Below are 16924 nucleotides of genomic sequence, written 5' to 3' on the forward strand. Positions count from 1 at the left end.
TTTACTTAAATCCAGCCTTTCATCCACCATAACCCCTAGGTCTCTCTCCTCTGTACTGCTGCTTAGCCAGTCGGTCCCTAGCCAATAACAATGCTTGGGATTCTTCCATCGCAGGTGCAGCACTCTACACTTTTTGTTGAAGCGCATCAGATTTCTTTTGGCCCAATCTTCCAATTTATCCAGGTCACTCTGGATTCTCTCTCTACCCTCCAACATATCTATCTCTGCCCCTAGTTTTGTGTCATCAACAGGCTTGCTAAGGGTGCAATCCAGTCCCTCATTCAGGTCCTTAATAAAGATGCTGAACAGCACCGGCCCCAGAACTGAGCCTTGCAGCACTCCGCTTGAAACCAACTGAGCCATTGACCACTATCCATTGAGCCTGACCATTGTCAGCTTTCTATCCATCTTATCCTTAGTCCAAGGATCTAATCCATATTTCCTTAACTTATGGGCAAGAATGTTGTGGGAGTCCTTATCAAAAGCTTTGCTGAAGTCAAGGTATATCACATCCACTGACTTCCCCATGTCCACAGAGCCTGTTATCTTGTCATAGAAGCTTATCAGATGGGTCAGGCAGGACTTGCTCCTGGTGAATACATGTTGGCTGCTTTTGATCACTTTCCCCTCTTCCAAGTTCTCCAAGATGGATTCCTTGAGGATCCCCTCCATTATGTTCCCAGGGATTGAGATAAATCTGACCAGTCTATAGTTCCCTGGATTGTCCTAGTTCCCTGGATTCATATTTGCCGGTTCAGGCTTCTGCCTCCTCTGAACATACCCAGTCTGGCAATCAATAAGAGGACTTACAAAGTCCAGACCAGGCTGAATACCAAGACAGCTCAGTCCCTCTGGTGGCTTCATCTGTCCTCACTTGACAAAGACATCAGCATCAGCTCCTACCCCAACAGACCACAGGTCCCTTCAGGACCTGCTCTGCTGCTTGGCCCATAGTTTGGGCATTCAGGCAGAGGAAGTAGAAGGTCTCCTAGTGGACATCCTTCAATTGTTCCCCTACCCTTTATAAAGACAGTTTAGGAGAGCAATCTGGCCATTTGGCAAACACCAGGGGTTATTCCTCCACGGACTAAAGAGTATATTATGTGCCCTTTACGGGATACAAATACCTGTACTTGTGAGCCGATGCCCAGGTGCCAGCTAAGGGTCTGGTGGGGCAAAGGGGGTGATGCCACACCAGCAGCTACACTAAGCAGCCAGGGCAGTCTCGGTTCTTTGGTTTGTGTTTAGTTCGGGTACAGCAGCAAGAGGAAAATTACACTTAGAGAGGCTTTAACAGTTACTTTTTATTTATACAAAGATAGAAACAATTTAACTAAGACAAATGATAAAAGTACCAGTTAGTACTCATGGTTTTTAAAGGGGAAACAACACAATTTAACTTAAGAAAAGTTTTAGACAAACTAGCTAGCTTAAACTAATACAATTAATGTGTACACAAGAAAGGCAAGTTGCAGGTGTGATTTTCACCCCTGCCTCTTAGACCTGGTGGAACCAGAGTCTTTCCCTCAATTCCTATAGGAAAGAAGTGTAGTACAGGTGTAATTCTTACCCCTGCCTCCTAGATCTGGTGTGACCCAGAATCTTTCTCTCAATCCCTCGGGAAGAAGTAGATACGAACCAGGCATCCCCAGTCTTGGGAGTTAATTCCAGACCTGGCCAGCAGGTGTAGGTGATTGAAACTCAAAAGAGGGGGTGGTGGTCTGCCAAGCCCCTTTATACTCCTTTTGTCATGTACGCTTCTTCCTGGTCTCAAGTGGCCAATTGGGAGGAATATCTTTGAACCCCAGGTTTCCCAGGGAAGGTGCAAGGCTCAATTCGCACCTGTGAACTGTGGACAATTGGGCACCTTTGGAGGTGATGGGCAGGGGTTCCCTGTTCTTCCTGGGGAAGTGATCAAGGTGTGTCAATCACAGAGATCAGCCAGAAGGGCGGCCATTAGCTAGCCCATTCACTGTCTGGTTTTTGTGTATAGTAGAGAGGCTGGGCAAGACAGCACACCTGCGTTCCCAGGACATCAAAGGCTACCTGTCTCCCCTGCTTATTTCTCTCTCTGTCTCTCCCAGTGGGTGGGAGAAGAAGAAAAGGCCAAATGGGGGGTTCATGTCTGGCTACAATACTCTCACCTTTCCCCTTGCTCCTTCATCTCCATGGTTAATGAGCAGGAATGCCAGGGTGAGCTCCAGCCCTGCAAGGCAAAGGAGACCAGGTATCTCGACGTATTCAGGCATGAGGTATGCGTGGCAGGTGGCTTCCAACTGAGGATCACTAATCAACAGAATCTCCTCAACCTCTCCAGCTTTAATACATGGCAGGCCACGAGAAAGTTTAACAATTAAATGTAACTTTTCTCTTGGAGTTAAGACAGTATAACCACTCATAGTCACAATGATATAAGTCGCCAATCAAATCTTTAACCTTAATTTTGGTTGCTGGGATTGTGCATGCACATGTGTAACCCAGAGTTACAGCATGAATGTAAAGACAAACTTTGAAATCAGACTGCATAGTGTAGAACTGCCTGACTTTTGTTGTAGTGCTATTTAAGACAAGGTGTGATTCAATTGGCCCGGAAAACAAAAAGATTCCAAGTACTATAATTCTTCAAATGTCACTACCATCATTTTTGCCTCACCTGTTTGTATCCTAACAATGCTCCTCTAGCTCTTTTGCTAAGAAGGAATCCAACACCTTCCTCATGCTTCATTTCATTCCCTGACCAAATGACTTCACAACCGCACATCTCTCCCTATGCTGTCCAACGAACTTCCGCCAGTCGAAGTGTATTGCATTGGTATCTCTCCATCTCCTTCCAAAGCAGCTCTAATTTTCCAGTCGCTCAGAAAGTAACTTGGGTGGTGTTGGAGTTGTATGGAGTGTACAGCAGACTGATACTGTTGTTGAAGGGTATCAATGACAATGAGGAGGCAGTGGTGAGAATGTGTGGGAGTTGGGAAGTTGGTTTAGAACAAGTAGAGGTATGAGACAAGGAGATCTGATATTGCCAAGTATCTTTATCACCCATCTAGAGAGAGCAATGGACAAGATCAAGGAAGAGGTAGTAGGGATATCTGTGCACAGGTTAAGAGTTAACAACTTGAAAACGTGTGTATTCAGCAGCATGTTGTATGGATGTGAGACGGGTGATAAAAGATTCGAAGAGAAGAATATTGGTATTCAAGAGGCGTTGTTATAGAAAGATCCTGAGAATAGGATGAATACAGAAGGTCACCAACGAGGAATTATGTAGGAAGATACAACCGAAAGATAACCTGCTGCAGAAGGTTACAACAGAAGTTAAGCTATTTGAGCATATTTGCAGAATGAATGGAGAATGAAGAATCAAGAATGTGGTATTCGGCATAATGGGTGGTTTGAATAGGAGAGTCAGACCCCACAGAGAATGAGTAGATGATATAGTAAATTTGTGCAGAGCTAGTCTACAGAAGCTAAGCCACTCTGCACTGGATAGGAAAAGATGAAAGGAAATAGTGAGAGAGGCATCAGATACCAATGGGTGCTGAGCTCATGGTTGATAATGATGACAATGACCATAATTCTGCCAACTAGGTAAACTGCTTCTATCTTCTCTAGAGAAAATCAAGTGTCAATGACTATCACAAATTCTCCTTTTTATCTGCACTCTCCCACAATCAGGGAACAAAAACAATACTATGTGATCAAACAACCATAGTACACAATGAAGCCGCAAAATGCACACAGTTCATAAACACTTCCTAGGTAAACTTGTTCATAAATTACTCAACAGGTACAGATGGCATGGAAATTAGTTTGTAAGCAGAAGAATGGGCTATATTTGCCAAATGAGTCATTCAAAATAACTCAGCTTCAAATTATGATTGTTATTTACAATAACAGCTGATGGCAACAGGATCTGGCAGCAGAAGGTGTGCCATATAAACTGGCACACTTTGCAGCTGAACAAGTTCCAAAGAGTACAACTACACAGAAAGGTTGAGGTGGATTCGTCCTCACTTATACTTATGTTTCAAGCAAAGGGAAAGTTGTAATGTAGAAATAATTTTTTCTTGACATTTTGTATGGATCCTTTTGCATTCCAGGAATTTATCTGTAATGTTATACGGTTTTCAGCGCCATTGCCCAGCCCAGTGTGAGTGGTACAGAAATCCTGAAGATTAAATCTTCTGAAAAGCACATGCTGCTCTGAGCCTTCATTGTAGAACGCCTCTGCATTGGCTCTTCCTTTCAAACACCATCATGTCAATGTTTATTTTTATCTTGCTACTACATATGTTAACAGTACTACCTTCCTGTTTTTCACCTTGTTCCCTCATTTTTAGGTCCTGAATTCTAGAAAGAGTAGTTCAACTTCCTGGTTACAAGAGGCGTGTGTGCAAGTTAATCCAAACTGTCCAACCGTCACTGGTACAAAATGAATAGTCTAAAAGCTGAAGGCTCTACATCCTTGCTGTGTTTTGAGAAGAGAGGACTGGTGGTTTTCACAGAGGCATTTCAAGATATGGCTTTGTCAAAATTCTGGGATACTTTAGGGAACATGTTTAGGGGTTTCATTTTTTTTAAAAAAGGTCTAGAAACAGAGAACTAGAAAGTGGTTGGCCCTTACTTGGCTGAACACAATATCAAAGAACTTAATGAAGTGTGAAGCTGTGATACCTATGTTTGAGGCTTGATAAAATGCATTTACTGCTCTCTGGAGACCATAGCACTCTAAAGGGGTTGAAAAGGAGGTCGGTGCATGGCTGTGGCCTCACAATGTGCCCACCAGGAGAACTGGCTATGTCATACAGTGGACACTATGCTGAATTTGTTAAATGGGTGAAGGATTTTCAGATTCCTCTCCTTTTATACCAGGGTGCAGAGAGGGGCAGGACAACAGAGCTCCACAGCACTCCCAGGCCCGTGCCTGAATGGCAGCATCTACTCTGAGAAACAGACACCCGTTTTGTACATTCAATACAATGTTTCGCACTGTCAAGATGCAATGCAGATGGATACAAAATATTTAGTGTTTGTTTCCAACCAGGTAAAAACCTACAGCTCTGACAAACCCTTGGGATTTAATTGCAGAATCTGAGGTTGTGTTCAAGTCTGGTTTTGACAAAAAGTGTTTGGACATGTGTAGGTGTATGTGTACAGTCCTTCTGAAATATTGAATTTGTTGACAGAATTAAGCCTCCAAACAAAACACTTTAAAGCTTTGTCTAAACACAAAAGTAGTACAGCTTTAACTATACTTACAATGCCCCCTTAGTGCAAATACAGTTATAGCAGTATAAACGTGTCCACAGCAGGGGTTGTACCAGCATAAATATAGCTGTAAAAAGCTCACTCCAGCACCAGTAGTTATACCAGCATGACATCTATGTGTAGTCCTGGACTGAGCCTTAACTTGTTACAGTATTGAAGTTATCCTGTGAAGCTGTGTTATTGCTTCATCTGATAAGCAATTCCTAAACAGTCAGAACAGCAAGATAAACAAAATACATGCTAAAAATAGTTGGCCTTTTTAAATGTGCATTTTGTACCATGTACTTTGCCCTCTTTCATGAGTATAAAAATCCACTGAAAAGAGCAGAAGATATTATTACTAAAAGAACCATGAAGGCGTTTCTTCTGGTAACAGCCATCGGACTTTGTTGGGCACAATACGACCCAAATACAAAGCCTGGAAGGACATCTATTGTTCATCTATTTGAATGGTGTTGGGCTGACATTGCTCTTGAATGTGAACGGTATTTGGCACCCAATGGATTTGGTGGAGTTCAGGTATGTAGCCTTTAATGTTAATAGTGAAATTCCTTGATATCCAGCATATTTGGTTTACCAAAATAAAAATCCAGATCAAAGATGTCTGCAAGAGAGACCTCAGTGAGGTAGACATCGAGCTGGACAACTGGGAAGAACTAGCAGACGACCGCAGCAGATGGAGGCAGGGGTTACACAAGGGCCTTCAGAAGGGCGAGATGAAGATCAGACAGCTAGCAGAGGAGAAGCAAGTGCACAGAAAGCACAATAAGGACTTGCCAGACACCCACTACATCTGCAAGAGATGCAGCAAGGACTGTCACTCTTGTGTGGGTCTTCATAGTCACAATAGACACTGTAAATGAAGTCCTCAATTGAAACTTTAAAGGGCGCGATCCATAGTCTATGCAGACTGAAGGATGCCTACTACTAATGTTAATAGTGAAATTCCTTGATATCCAGCATATTTGGTTTACCAAAATAAAAATCCAGATCATGTTGAACAGGCAACAAGTTCAAACTCACTGGAAATTGGAAATGGAAATGCTAAAGTAAAAATAAGACCTCCCCCATCATTTTGGGATGCATTTATTTAGTCATTCCAAAAGGTGTGATTGAAATACTAGTTCCTCTAAGAACAAAGTAACACCTGAATCTTGATTAACTGCTGTGGAAAGTAGCAAAGATACCTGTATGTTTTTATTAGTATTGCACTTTATCTGAATGATATTTTGACTATGCAGAACTGAATAAAAGGAGAAAGGTATCTACAGAGAGATACCAAGTCTCCTTAGGGTAATAATGGAATGAGGTTTAAACGGGAAATGCCCACCTGTCTGACTCCAGCTGGGTTTGTCTGTTTATTTTTCCTGTCCCTGGGATCAAAGGAACTGTTTAGCAAAGGTGGACTCCTCCTTCCCCATCTAGGATAAAGAGACGGGGGCAGGCAGCTGTGGCTGGAGGGAAGTCTGACATACACAGTGAAAATATTCTGTCTGTCTCTCCCTGTTCAGAATTGTGGGGGTCTGGGCTGAATGGAACTGAACTTTATTCTTTCTTGCAAGTTTTAGATGAGACGTGTGCATAGGTGCCTCAGTTTTTAACTTCTCAGAGTTCAGTGAATCTTTGGGTGAATAAATACTTCATTTTGAAGAAATTGTTTTAGTGCATTTAATCAGTCTCCTGTGTAAAAACAGGCTGGGAGGCCAGCTCCTAAATGCAGTTGGGCCTCTCATATTTCTGTTGGTAAACAGAGGCTTGCAGCCCAGAGGCCCATTCTAGGAGTGATAGGCCTATATGGTTCCACCCAGAGAGGGATAAGGACAACAAAAGTTGTCAGCGGTGTATCAAGAGGAACTAAAAGGGTCCAAAGTACAGTTTGACGCGATAGTGTGACATCTGCAATTTGACACGTATCATGTTCCAGCTTGCTGCATGAACACTAACCTATATCCATTTCATATGCTAGTTTCATTAAACACTTGAATATGAGCTCTCAGTGACTTCCTGTCTATAAGGACTGCCTCTGAGATGCTGAGGTACTTCATCTCCCACTGATCTGAAAAGAAGATGAGAGTATTGAGCATCTCCCTGGATTGGGTTCTGGTAAAGCCAGCTACTTGCTGCAGAGGAGCAAGGCCTCAGACCCTCTGTCTTTCACACCCTTTGAACAAGTACATAAGTAATTACTGGCTTATTATTAAATGCTGTCATTTCATTCATAGATATCTCCTCCAAATGAAAATATTATAATTACTAACCCATGGAGACCCTGGTGGGAAAGATACCAACCGATCAGCTACAATCTATGTACACGATCTGGATATGATGATGAATTTAAAGACATGGTGACCAGATGCAACAATGTTGGAGTAAGAGACTTTGAAATTCCTCTTATATAGACAGTGTGGGGCAATGAAAGAGACTTAGGTAGCCCTTTGTCCTGTTCCCAAGTGGGGAGAAAAGGTGTATATTCTTCACTAAAGCCACATGGCAACATAGGTCATGTTTCACCTGTTCACAGTGGAGGACTATGTCAACCAAAAGCGGCTCAACACAATATATTTTTAATGCAAAACTCCAAAACTTGTTTTCTGAGTTGTTGACTTTTGTGGGAGGTTTTTAAGCTTGTAATCAGGAGAAATATTTGCTTTTCAACTTCTGCCTATTTTTTAAAATAAGTGTAATTGCAAAGCTCTCAGCAAAAATCACAGTCATTCTTTGGCAATAGTAAAACTTTAAATGCATAAATTTCACTTTTACTTCCCATGAGCTTGGTGTTATGTGCTCATTAGCATTCAAAATCAGAGAAAGGTACTTAGGGGGAGATTAGAGTTAAAAAGAAAGGCATTATAATTTTCTCCCAAGTAGTCTGGTCTTTCAAATGAGGTGCATATCACTGAGTGGTAAGCTCACTGTTAGACATTTAGAAAAGCATACTTTGGTCACAGGAAAACACTCCTGCAGGAAAAAAGAGTGGGGACTCAAAAGGGTGGGGAATGTTAGTGAGATAAATGTTATTTGGTAAAGGTCACTCGAGTACTAGCTTCATTAAACTGAAATGCAGACTTGCTTTCTAGGTTCATATTTATGTGGATGCTGTAATCAATCACATGTGTGGATCTGGTGTTGGCTCTGGTAATAGTTCTACTTGTGGAAGCTATTTCAATGCAGTGACCAGAGATTTTCCTGCTGTACCATACTCAGCTTGGGACTTTAATGATGGTAAATGTAAAACTGGGAGTGGAGACATTGAAAATTACCAAGATGTTGCTCAGGTAAACAATTGTAAAAAGTATTGTCCTTGTCTATTCTTACTCCCACTCTCCTCTTTAGTGGGCTTTGTCACAGGAAAAAAAAACCTCACAACAGGAAAAATGTAGAGATGGGTGAATAACAGATTTCTCAGTTCATTGGCAATATAAAAATAATAATACATATGTTTCCCTTTTAACATTTAAAACTTAAAATTAAATTTAAGAGTGTTTTTAAATTTGGCAAAACATTTTTTTGCTTGACAAATATATTTGATAGGAAATTTTTGTCCAGCTTCAGCAATATTTCACACACAGTAGTCTCTGCGTTAATTAGTTGGTAGGGATGGTAATTAAAGCTAGGAGCCATGCTTAAGAAACTTGCTAAATCAAGGCCACGCTGATCATTTCAAAGGGTGTTATCATCTCTTATAAGCTAATCAGGGCAGCCAGTGGCCCACCCATCCAGGAAGGACAGCCTCTGTCCACTCCCCTTTATCCAAGGCCCTGCCCCACTCTGTCACAGGAACCCAGAGCACCACCACCACAGCCTGTGGCCCTGGAGCTGAGAGTTTGGGGGGCAATACCCTAGGCCTTGGCACTCTGAGCGGCATGACCATAATACCCCAGTTCTGCTGCTCTAAATTCCTGGTGCACCCAGGCAGCAAGACCCAGAGCACCGATCAGCAGCATCCCCAGCACCGTCTGAGCACTGGGCAGGCAGTGTGGCCTGAGCACTAGCTGACTAGAGTACCTGTGGGAGGCCAGCTAGCCAGCCCCAGCCAGGGGAGAGCTCTGGGAAAAGCTCTGGGAAAAACACACTGAAGCAGGCCTGGCCAGGGGCAGGGTCTGGGTAAGGCCACATCCCTGCCAACAGTACCCATGCTGATCAATAAAAAAAAGATGGAAATCCCCAGGCAACATGGAAAGTATGTTTCAATAGATGGCACTCTACCTTGTGCTCATCCTTCCAATCCTTAGGAATACAGAATTAATGGACTGATTCTCAGATGGCTTCTTCTTAAGCCACTTATACTGTGCAGTAAAGTTGTAAAATGCAATCAGCCTTGTACATATCTAGACAACTATACAAGGTAGTAGACAACTAGGCCCTAAATTAGTAGAGTCTAGTATTTGTAATCTCAATGTTGCTTGAAGCCCTCTGTATGTTAAGAACATTGTGAACCATTAGCAGTGACCAAAATGAGCCTGACATCATCCTCTGGGGCACCTGGCATTGGCCACTGTTGGGGAGACAGGACACTGGGCTAGATGGACTTTTGGTCTGACCCCAGTTTGTCTGTTCTTATGGTAGGGGAAGCACTGGCTGGCCTACTGGCCACTCATATTTGTCCTTGCTGCCCCTCTTATCTCCCATGATGGTAGGGAAGGGGAGATATGGGGCAAAAATTGAGAAAAGTTGCAAACTGGTGCATGGTGGTCACGTCCTACTCAGATTAGGCCCCATGTATCACCTGTGTTAGGCAGAAGGGCTGTTGGACCAAATCTGACTGCACAAGGCCAGGCAGAAGGATGGCCAACACTAATCACTTTGCCACGGTCCTGGGCCTAGCTCCTGTGGCAGGGCTCCTCCCCAGCAGCCTGCTCTTCCTCCCTCCATTTTCAGCAGACTATGCCCCTTCTCAGGGCATGTCTACACTAGGCAAAAAATCGATCTAAAATATGCAACTGCAGTGATGGGAATAGGGTAGTTGGAGTCGATGTAGCTTAGAAGAAACTCTCCCATTACTTCCATTACTCCTCATCACTGCAAGGAGTACCAGAGTCAAAGGGGGCACCCTCAAAGTGCAATTTAGCTCACCCCTACTAGATGCACTAAATTGAACCCTGGAAGATTATGCTCTTCAGAGTCAATTCTGCAGTAAGTGTAGCTATACCTAGGCAATGGATAGAGACCCAGCACATGGATGTGCTAAGCTGGAAGACAGGAGCTGAGCTTGGCACGGGCAAAGTACTGGCACCAGCGGTATCACATGGGCAAGGTATTGGCACCCTGGCTCGACAAGGGGACTAATAGTGCATATCATGGACAAAATTCCTGGGTCAGCCCTGCCTAAGTCTACCCTATTCTGTGTGTTTTTTCTTTTTTTACAACATTGGCTTTGGAAAAACTGTGTTCAGAACACCTCATTTAGCACATGGGATGAAAATTCGCTTAAATCAAAATTCCGGCTAATTTTTTAAACAGGTCCGTGACTGTCGCCTTGTCAGTCTTCTTGATCTTGCCCTAGAGAAAGACTATGTGCGCTCAAAGGTTGCTGAATACATGAACAGTCTTATTGATATTGGCGTGGCAGGCTTCAGAATTGATGCTTCCAAACACATGTGGCCTGGGGATATGACAGCAATTTTAGACAAACTCAAAAATCTAACTGCACCATGGTTTTCCAATGGATCAAGACCATTCATTTACCAGGAGGTAATCTAGTTTTTCTCGTTTCTGTCTCCAGAGAAATGGGCTCTTTTATGCAAATACTGTACGAACTTGATCTTTCATGTGTGTTAGTGCTTTGTTGGATTAGGACAAGAGTGTTCAGCAGCATGCAAGACTGAATTACCCATAAATTACTGCGAAGAACTATAGTAAAAATGTCCATATTTCTAATTTGTATGGGCCCAAATGGATCCTTTAGTTTGCAAGCAAGAAACCACCTAAATACTTCATGTGAAATCCTAGCTCATTGACTTCAGTGTCAACACTCCTACTGACTTCTAGTGGCCAGGATTTTAATCATGATTTTAACACGAGCATACATGTTGTAGCTGTCTCAGTGATCACACAAAAGTAAAAATACTGGAGAATCAGACAGTTGGAGTATCAAATCCCGAAAGTTTTATATCTTACAGATTCTGATTTTTAATACTTCATATGCCAGTGCCCACTTTCCTATTTTGCTACTAGAGCTTTATATTTGCAAGCCTAGTTGGCTCTTTCAGTGAAAAACTGTAAAGCATGTATATCAATTCTTCCATGCATTTTCTTTTGATTCACTTCCTTTATGTGCCTCCACCCAGTCTTCATGGGTATTATTATAATTGTTAAAACTGTATATAGATCTCAGAATTTTATTTTGTAAGATAACTGCTGCAGCACCAGTCAAATATAAAATATGATTTGTATGCCCTAAAAACAGCAAATTACTTTATAATTTTTTCCCTGAGGCTCAGAAATATTGTTACATGACTTTCATCAGTAAATGACTGTTTTCTAGTCTAAAAACAATCTCTACCCATTTAATGTTTCGCATGTGAATTAATATTTTGGACTTAAATCTCTCAGCAATGTCCCTTTCAAGTCAAACTTCTCATTTGATTCTTCTTATTGTCAAGCTGATCATTCTGAATGTGGGTCATGTATTTCATTACTAATCTATTCATGGTCAGGATGTACTGGGGTGGGGCAGGGACAAGAGGTATTTAATGTTTTTCAATTGCACCTGGGTTGCTTTAGGAAGCAATAAATGGAATTTAGCAAGTAGTCCAACTTATTTCCCTTCTAATACTTTCAATTGAGTCTTTCTTTCATAAAACCACCTTTTAGGGCTATGAATTGTGTGTTTTCTTCCTCCAGCTGATTGAACTATAATAATGGCTTTTCTTACTTGAACTAGGTAATTGACTTGAGTGATGAGCCAGTTAAGAGCAGTGAGTACTTTGGAAATGGTCGAGTGACTGAATTCAAATATGGTGCCAAACTGGGTACAGTGATTCGCAAATGGAATGGAGAAAAAATGAGCTATTTAAAGTAATATATCTGTTATTTGAATTAAACATTATATTCCTGCAATATTTGAAATACTAATTTCAACATATTTGACTCTGTTTAGAAATTGGGGAGAAGGCTGGGGCTTCATGCCCTCTGACAGAGCCCTTGTCTTTGTGGATAATCATGATACCCAAAGGGGACATGGTGCTGGGGGAGCTTCTGTTCTAACCTTCTGGGATTCCAGGTAGCTTTATACAGCCAACAGATTTCCCTTTCTTCCTTTTTCTTCCTCCCCTCCCTTTCCCTAAAACAGTGTATCTTATGTGTCTCATTACTCTTTTGCTTACAGACTATACAAAATGGCACTTGGCTTTATGCTTGCTCATCCTTATGGCTTTACACGTGTAATGTCAAGTTACCGTTGGCCAAGATATTTTCAGAATGGAAAGGTAGGCTTATGGTCAATGAGAACAAGTCTGTAAGCCATTAGGCTATTACTCCTGTCCCTTTAAAGTCAAACTTCAGAATATGAATAGAATAAGTGAAAACTGGTTAATGGAACAAGTCAAGGCTCTTATGGAATGCAATTCCAGCATTAGTTTCTTAAACAGCATAATTTTGTATGCCTCTGGAACAGTCTCACCAGATAGAATGTTTAATCTGTATAACTTTGTGTTTAATAAAAAGGACATTAATGATTGGGTGGGACCACCAAGCTATGAGGATGGATCAACCAAACCTGTTACAATTAATCCAGATTCCACTTGTGGCAATGATTGGATCTGTGAACATAGATGGCGTCAAATAAAGTAGGACACTGCAAACAGCAATTTTCAATATATTCTTCACCTGATGTGGAAACATTTTAATTAAAAGCAAGTTCATTGGTTGTATTTTCAGGAACATGGTTATTTTCCGTAATGTGGTTGATGGCCAACCTTTCTCAAACTGGTGGGACAATGGCAGCAATCAAGTGGCTTTTGGGCGTGGTAATAGAGGTTTCATCATCTTTAATAATGATGACTGGTAAGTGGGCAAGGTGAATAGCTTCAGGAAAAATATTACACCCTGATCAGGAGGTAGTACATTATTACTGGCCATAAAAAATTGGCAAATAGTGAGTGGAATAAGTTCAGGCTCTTACGAAATGCAAGTCCAAACCTACTGTTTCCCTAAAGTACTCTTCAAAGCCCAGAATTAGTTACTTAAACAACACACTACCCAGCCGCTTTTTCCTGGTCATTGGACTTGAAATCTGCAGTAAGAGCTCGGTCAGTGGGCAATACACAACCATGCAGGTCTCAGACAAAACGTGGCCATTATTGGCACTGGGCCTGGACGTAAATAGGCTAGCAGATATCGTGATGAGGCACGGGAAAAGAATTGACTAAGAATAATGTGGGCAAGCTGGGATGGGATTGAAAAAGGCCCAGCAGCTGGGAGTTTTTAGCTTTCTTACCTGGTGAGATGAGTTGATGACTAGCCTAGATGTTTTAGAGGAGCAGAGCAGTCAGGGATTTGTCAGAATTACGTTGAATATAAGTTGTTCTCAGTCCTCTGTGAGTTACGGTTTGAATCACTTTATTTAAATCTCTTCCTATTAAGAGCTTTCTGTGTCTGAGCAGGCCATTTCTGGGCATTCCACAAAGGGCCTTGTAGGGTCTCATCAAAGCTGGTACTTCATGTTAGGGTTATCACTGTGCTCTTCTAGACTTCTTTAGCGTCAGAGATTCAGAAAGTGATCTAGGGAATCTATGATGCCCCCAAGAGTCTGAGACTCATGAAAAAGAGCCCTCCCAGTTCCAGTGAAGCGTGCCAGAACTCCTCAGATGATCCAATGGGATGATCAGAAAAGGTAATTTTGATGTGTAGAGAGGGAAGGACTTGGCAAAAGAAAAAAAACAATACTAGCCTAATAATAAGGAAGACTAAATGTTTTGGAAACTGATACAAATGTACTGTCCCTGCAGATAATATCAGACCTATTTATCTTCATGTTTTTCTGTAGTTTTTTTTTCCTTTGGAGTCTATCTTCTAAGTTGTGTTCACAATTGTCATAGATTGTCCCTGGAAATTAAGTCCACACATGGGGAATAATTTATAGTACAGAATGTACCTCCCTGGTGCTGCACCCTCAAGACCTGACTCACCAAACCAGGAAATCTGCCAGACCAGGCGAGGTCAGTGCTGGTTTCTTTGCTGCCACCAGGTTGAGGGCTCCACTCTGGCAGCAGTAGAGGGGTCAGCATTGATTGAGTGGGGATGGAGAGGTGAAGGGCTCAAGGGAAGAGGCAGGATGGCTATTGAGCCCCAGGAGTGCAGCCCTAACATAACATACAGCGATACACATCTCATAGAGCTGGAGGGAACCTCAGGAAGTCATTGAGTCCAGTCCCCTGCCCTCTTGGCAGGACCAAGCACCATCCCTTTTTTTAAAAAATCCTAAATGAGCCTCCTCAAGGATTGAGCTCACAACCCAGGGTTTAGCAGGCTAGTGCTCATACCACCAAGCTATCCCCCCCACTCTTTCAGAAGTGTACTGAGCCCAGTAGCCAACAGGTTACCCTGCCTCTTTCCCCAAGTGCTCCCCCGCAGTGCCTGCTTCATCATTGCTGGCCCTTGTCATTGGCCACAGGGATCCCACTCCTGGTCCACAGTCACCCTGCCTCTTCCCTCAAAGTCCCCATCACTGACCTTCCTCCTCCCTCCTTGAGCTTGAGTACTGCAAATGAGCTATTTGTGGTGTTCAAGAAACTCTGGGAAGGTGGGGAAGGAGTTCCTGAGCATGGAGCCTGTTTTTTCTCCATGAGTGCTCCAGCCTGGGTGCACCCTCGGGGATGCTGGACCACAGATGTTTCCAGACTATGGAAGTCTGGATAATAGAGATGCAACCTGTAGTAAATACAGCCAGTAGAGTAGAATTGAGTCTTGTATGTGTAAATTACACTCTAGACAGTCTCCTTCATGCAAAAGGAGGAGCAGCTGTCAGATAGAAGTGCATGCATGATAGCACGAGTGGCTGGCTGAAAGATACTTCACCAGATTAACATTTGTCCTCATGTCTATCTCCCAGGAAATGGGGCTTCAGTTTTAATTACTTTTTGCCCTTTCAAAAGTGGGATCATTCTAAAGATAATCAAAAGCTAATTCTTTAAATGTCCGGGTCAAATGAAAAATGAGTCTGAATAATTTATATTCACCAGACTATATATTGAATTATAAATATATGAAGGCTTTGTGAATGGAAGAAGCTGGAACTATCTCTGCTTACTCATTCCTACACATGCAAGACCTTCTGACATTCAGACTGGAACCTTTCTTTCTGTCTATCAGGGCTGCACAGGCTCTTTGAGGCCAGATAGACAGCATACACATTGGCCTGAGTATTCACTGTAGGGTGATACTGCTCCCTATCTAACAAACTCAGACTCTACCTTATTAGGGAGTGAAATACCAGACCCAAGAGTAAACCCCAAATGACAGACACTGTGAAGCAGAACACTGTCCCCAAAGTCACCAAGGTGGTCAAACATGAAACTTTATAATAAAAGTACCGAAGAGTCTGAATTATACGTACTCCATTCCAATCTGTTTTTCCTAGGTACTTGAAGATAACCTTGCAGACTGGCCTTCTCAATGGCACTTACTGTGACGTTATTTCTGGGCAAAAGGAAGGTGACCACTGTACAGGAATACAGGTGGAGGTTGCTGGTGACGGCACTGCTAACTTCCACATTAGTAACCAGGCTGAAGATCCATTCATTGCAATTCATGTTGAGGCTACACTGTAATCTAGACAAGAATGAACAATTCTCTGCATAACATACGTAGCAATGAATAAACTGTATTTGTGTGGAGGTCATGGTATTTTTAGTCTCATTAATGAAATACTGCGTAGTTGCTGTTCTATTACACAATAACTAGCACTGGTACTGATATAAATTTTTAAGGTGGTGTAACAGGCCTACAGGTTTAGTTCATTTTAAAGAGTACTTCATTTTTAATTCACATGAAAATAGTAATGGAGAAATTAAACAATGATTTGATTTGTTTTTACTGTTTTAATTTCAAAACTCAGGCAGCCAGCTGGCCAAACAGAGACACAGTGTAGGTAGAGCTTGCAAGAGCACCTGTTGGAGCTGGCTGAAAAAATGGATTTTTTTTTGTGTGGGGCAGGGGCAGCATTTAACTGGCAATGCAAAAATATCAAAAAAGGTCTTAGTTGAGATGGAATCTGTGACACTCAGTACCTCACAGTAGTACCCAGGAACTCCCATATTCACTACTGTCATATAATTGTGACCTGTTTTGTACAGAGTATGCCTTGTTGAGGTATCAGTCTTGCTCTGTTGACCGAGGATTTGATTAAGTGTTGGACTAATCAGAAAGGGGATAAAACAGATAAGGCAGTAATAATATTATTGGACATCATAAAATTAAAGGAGAAAGAAATTGAAACCTTGAGAGATTGAAACAATGCTCTGAAAAGTAAATGCCCACCTCAGAGCGAGAAAATCAAAGCACAAGAATTACTACCTCTGTGTCAGGGGAAACAGCAAAGTCAGGGGAGAGGGAACTCTCAGTTGGTGCTCGTACCACCACTTCACTACCCATGGGAAGATTTGGCAACCCAAGCCAACCCTCTCCCCCTGTACCCAACTTCATATGAGCGAGAACC

At 42.2% G+C, this 16924-nt stretch overlaps 2 protein-coding genes across 2 annotated transcripts in view; both read left to right on the top strand.

Annotated features, from left to right (window-relative positions):
• The window catches only part of RNPC3 (RNA binding region (RNP1, RRM) containing 3), a 52645-nt gene extending 47787 nt beyond the window's left edge, over window positions 1-4858 (top strand). Inside the window, exon 16 of the transcript XR_012646534.1 lies at window positions 4341-4858. The gene's annotated coding sequence lies outside the window, so the exon portion shown is untranslated. The remainder of the gene's footprint in view (window positions 1-4340) is intronic.
• Window positions 4859-5449: 591 nt separating this feature from the next.
• Window positions 5450-16350, top strand: LOC142017455 (pancreatic alpha-amylase-like). Its single transcript, XM_075002321.1, has 10 exons — window positions 5450-5787; window positions 7491-7637; window positions 8346-8543; window positions 10729-10959; window positions 12152-12285; window positions 12368-12490; window positions 12596-12695; window positions 12934-13055; window positions 13147-13272; window positions 15848-16350. Exons 1-10 carry the CDS (start codon window positions 5506-5508, stop codon window positions 16035-16037), a joined length of 1653 nt encoding a protein of 550 aa, XP_074858422.1. The 5' UTR covers window positions 5450-5505; the 3' UTR covers window positions 16038-16350.
• The last annotated feature ends 574 nt before the right edge of the window (window positions 16351-16924 follow it).

The sequence above is a fragment of the Carettochelys insculpta genome, chromosome 9, assembly GCF_033958435.1.
Source record: "Carettochelys insculpta isolate YL-2023 chromosome 9, ASM3395843v1, whole genome shotgun sequence".
NCBI classification, from domain to species: domain Eukaryota; kingdom Metazoa; phylum Chordata; order Testudines; family Carettochelyidae; genus Carettochelys; species Carettochelys insculpta.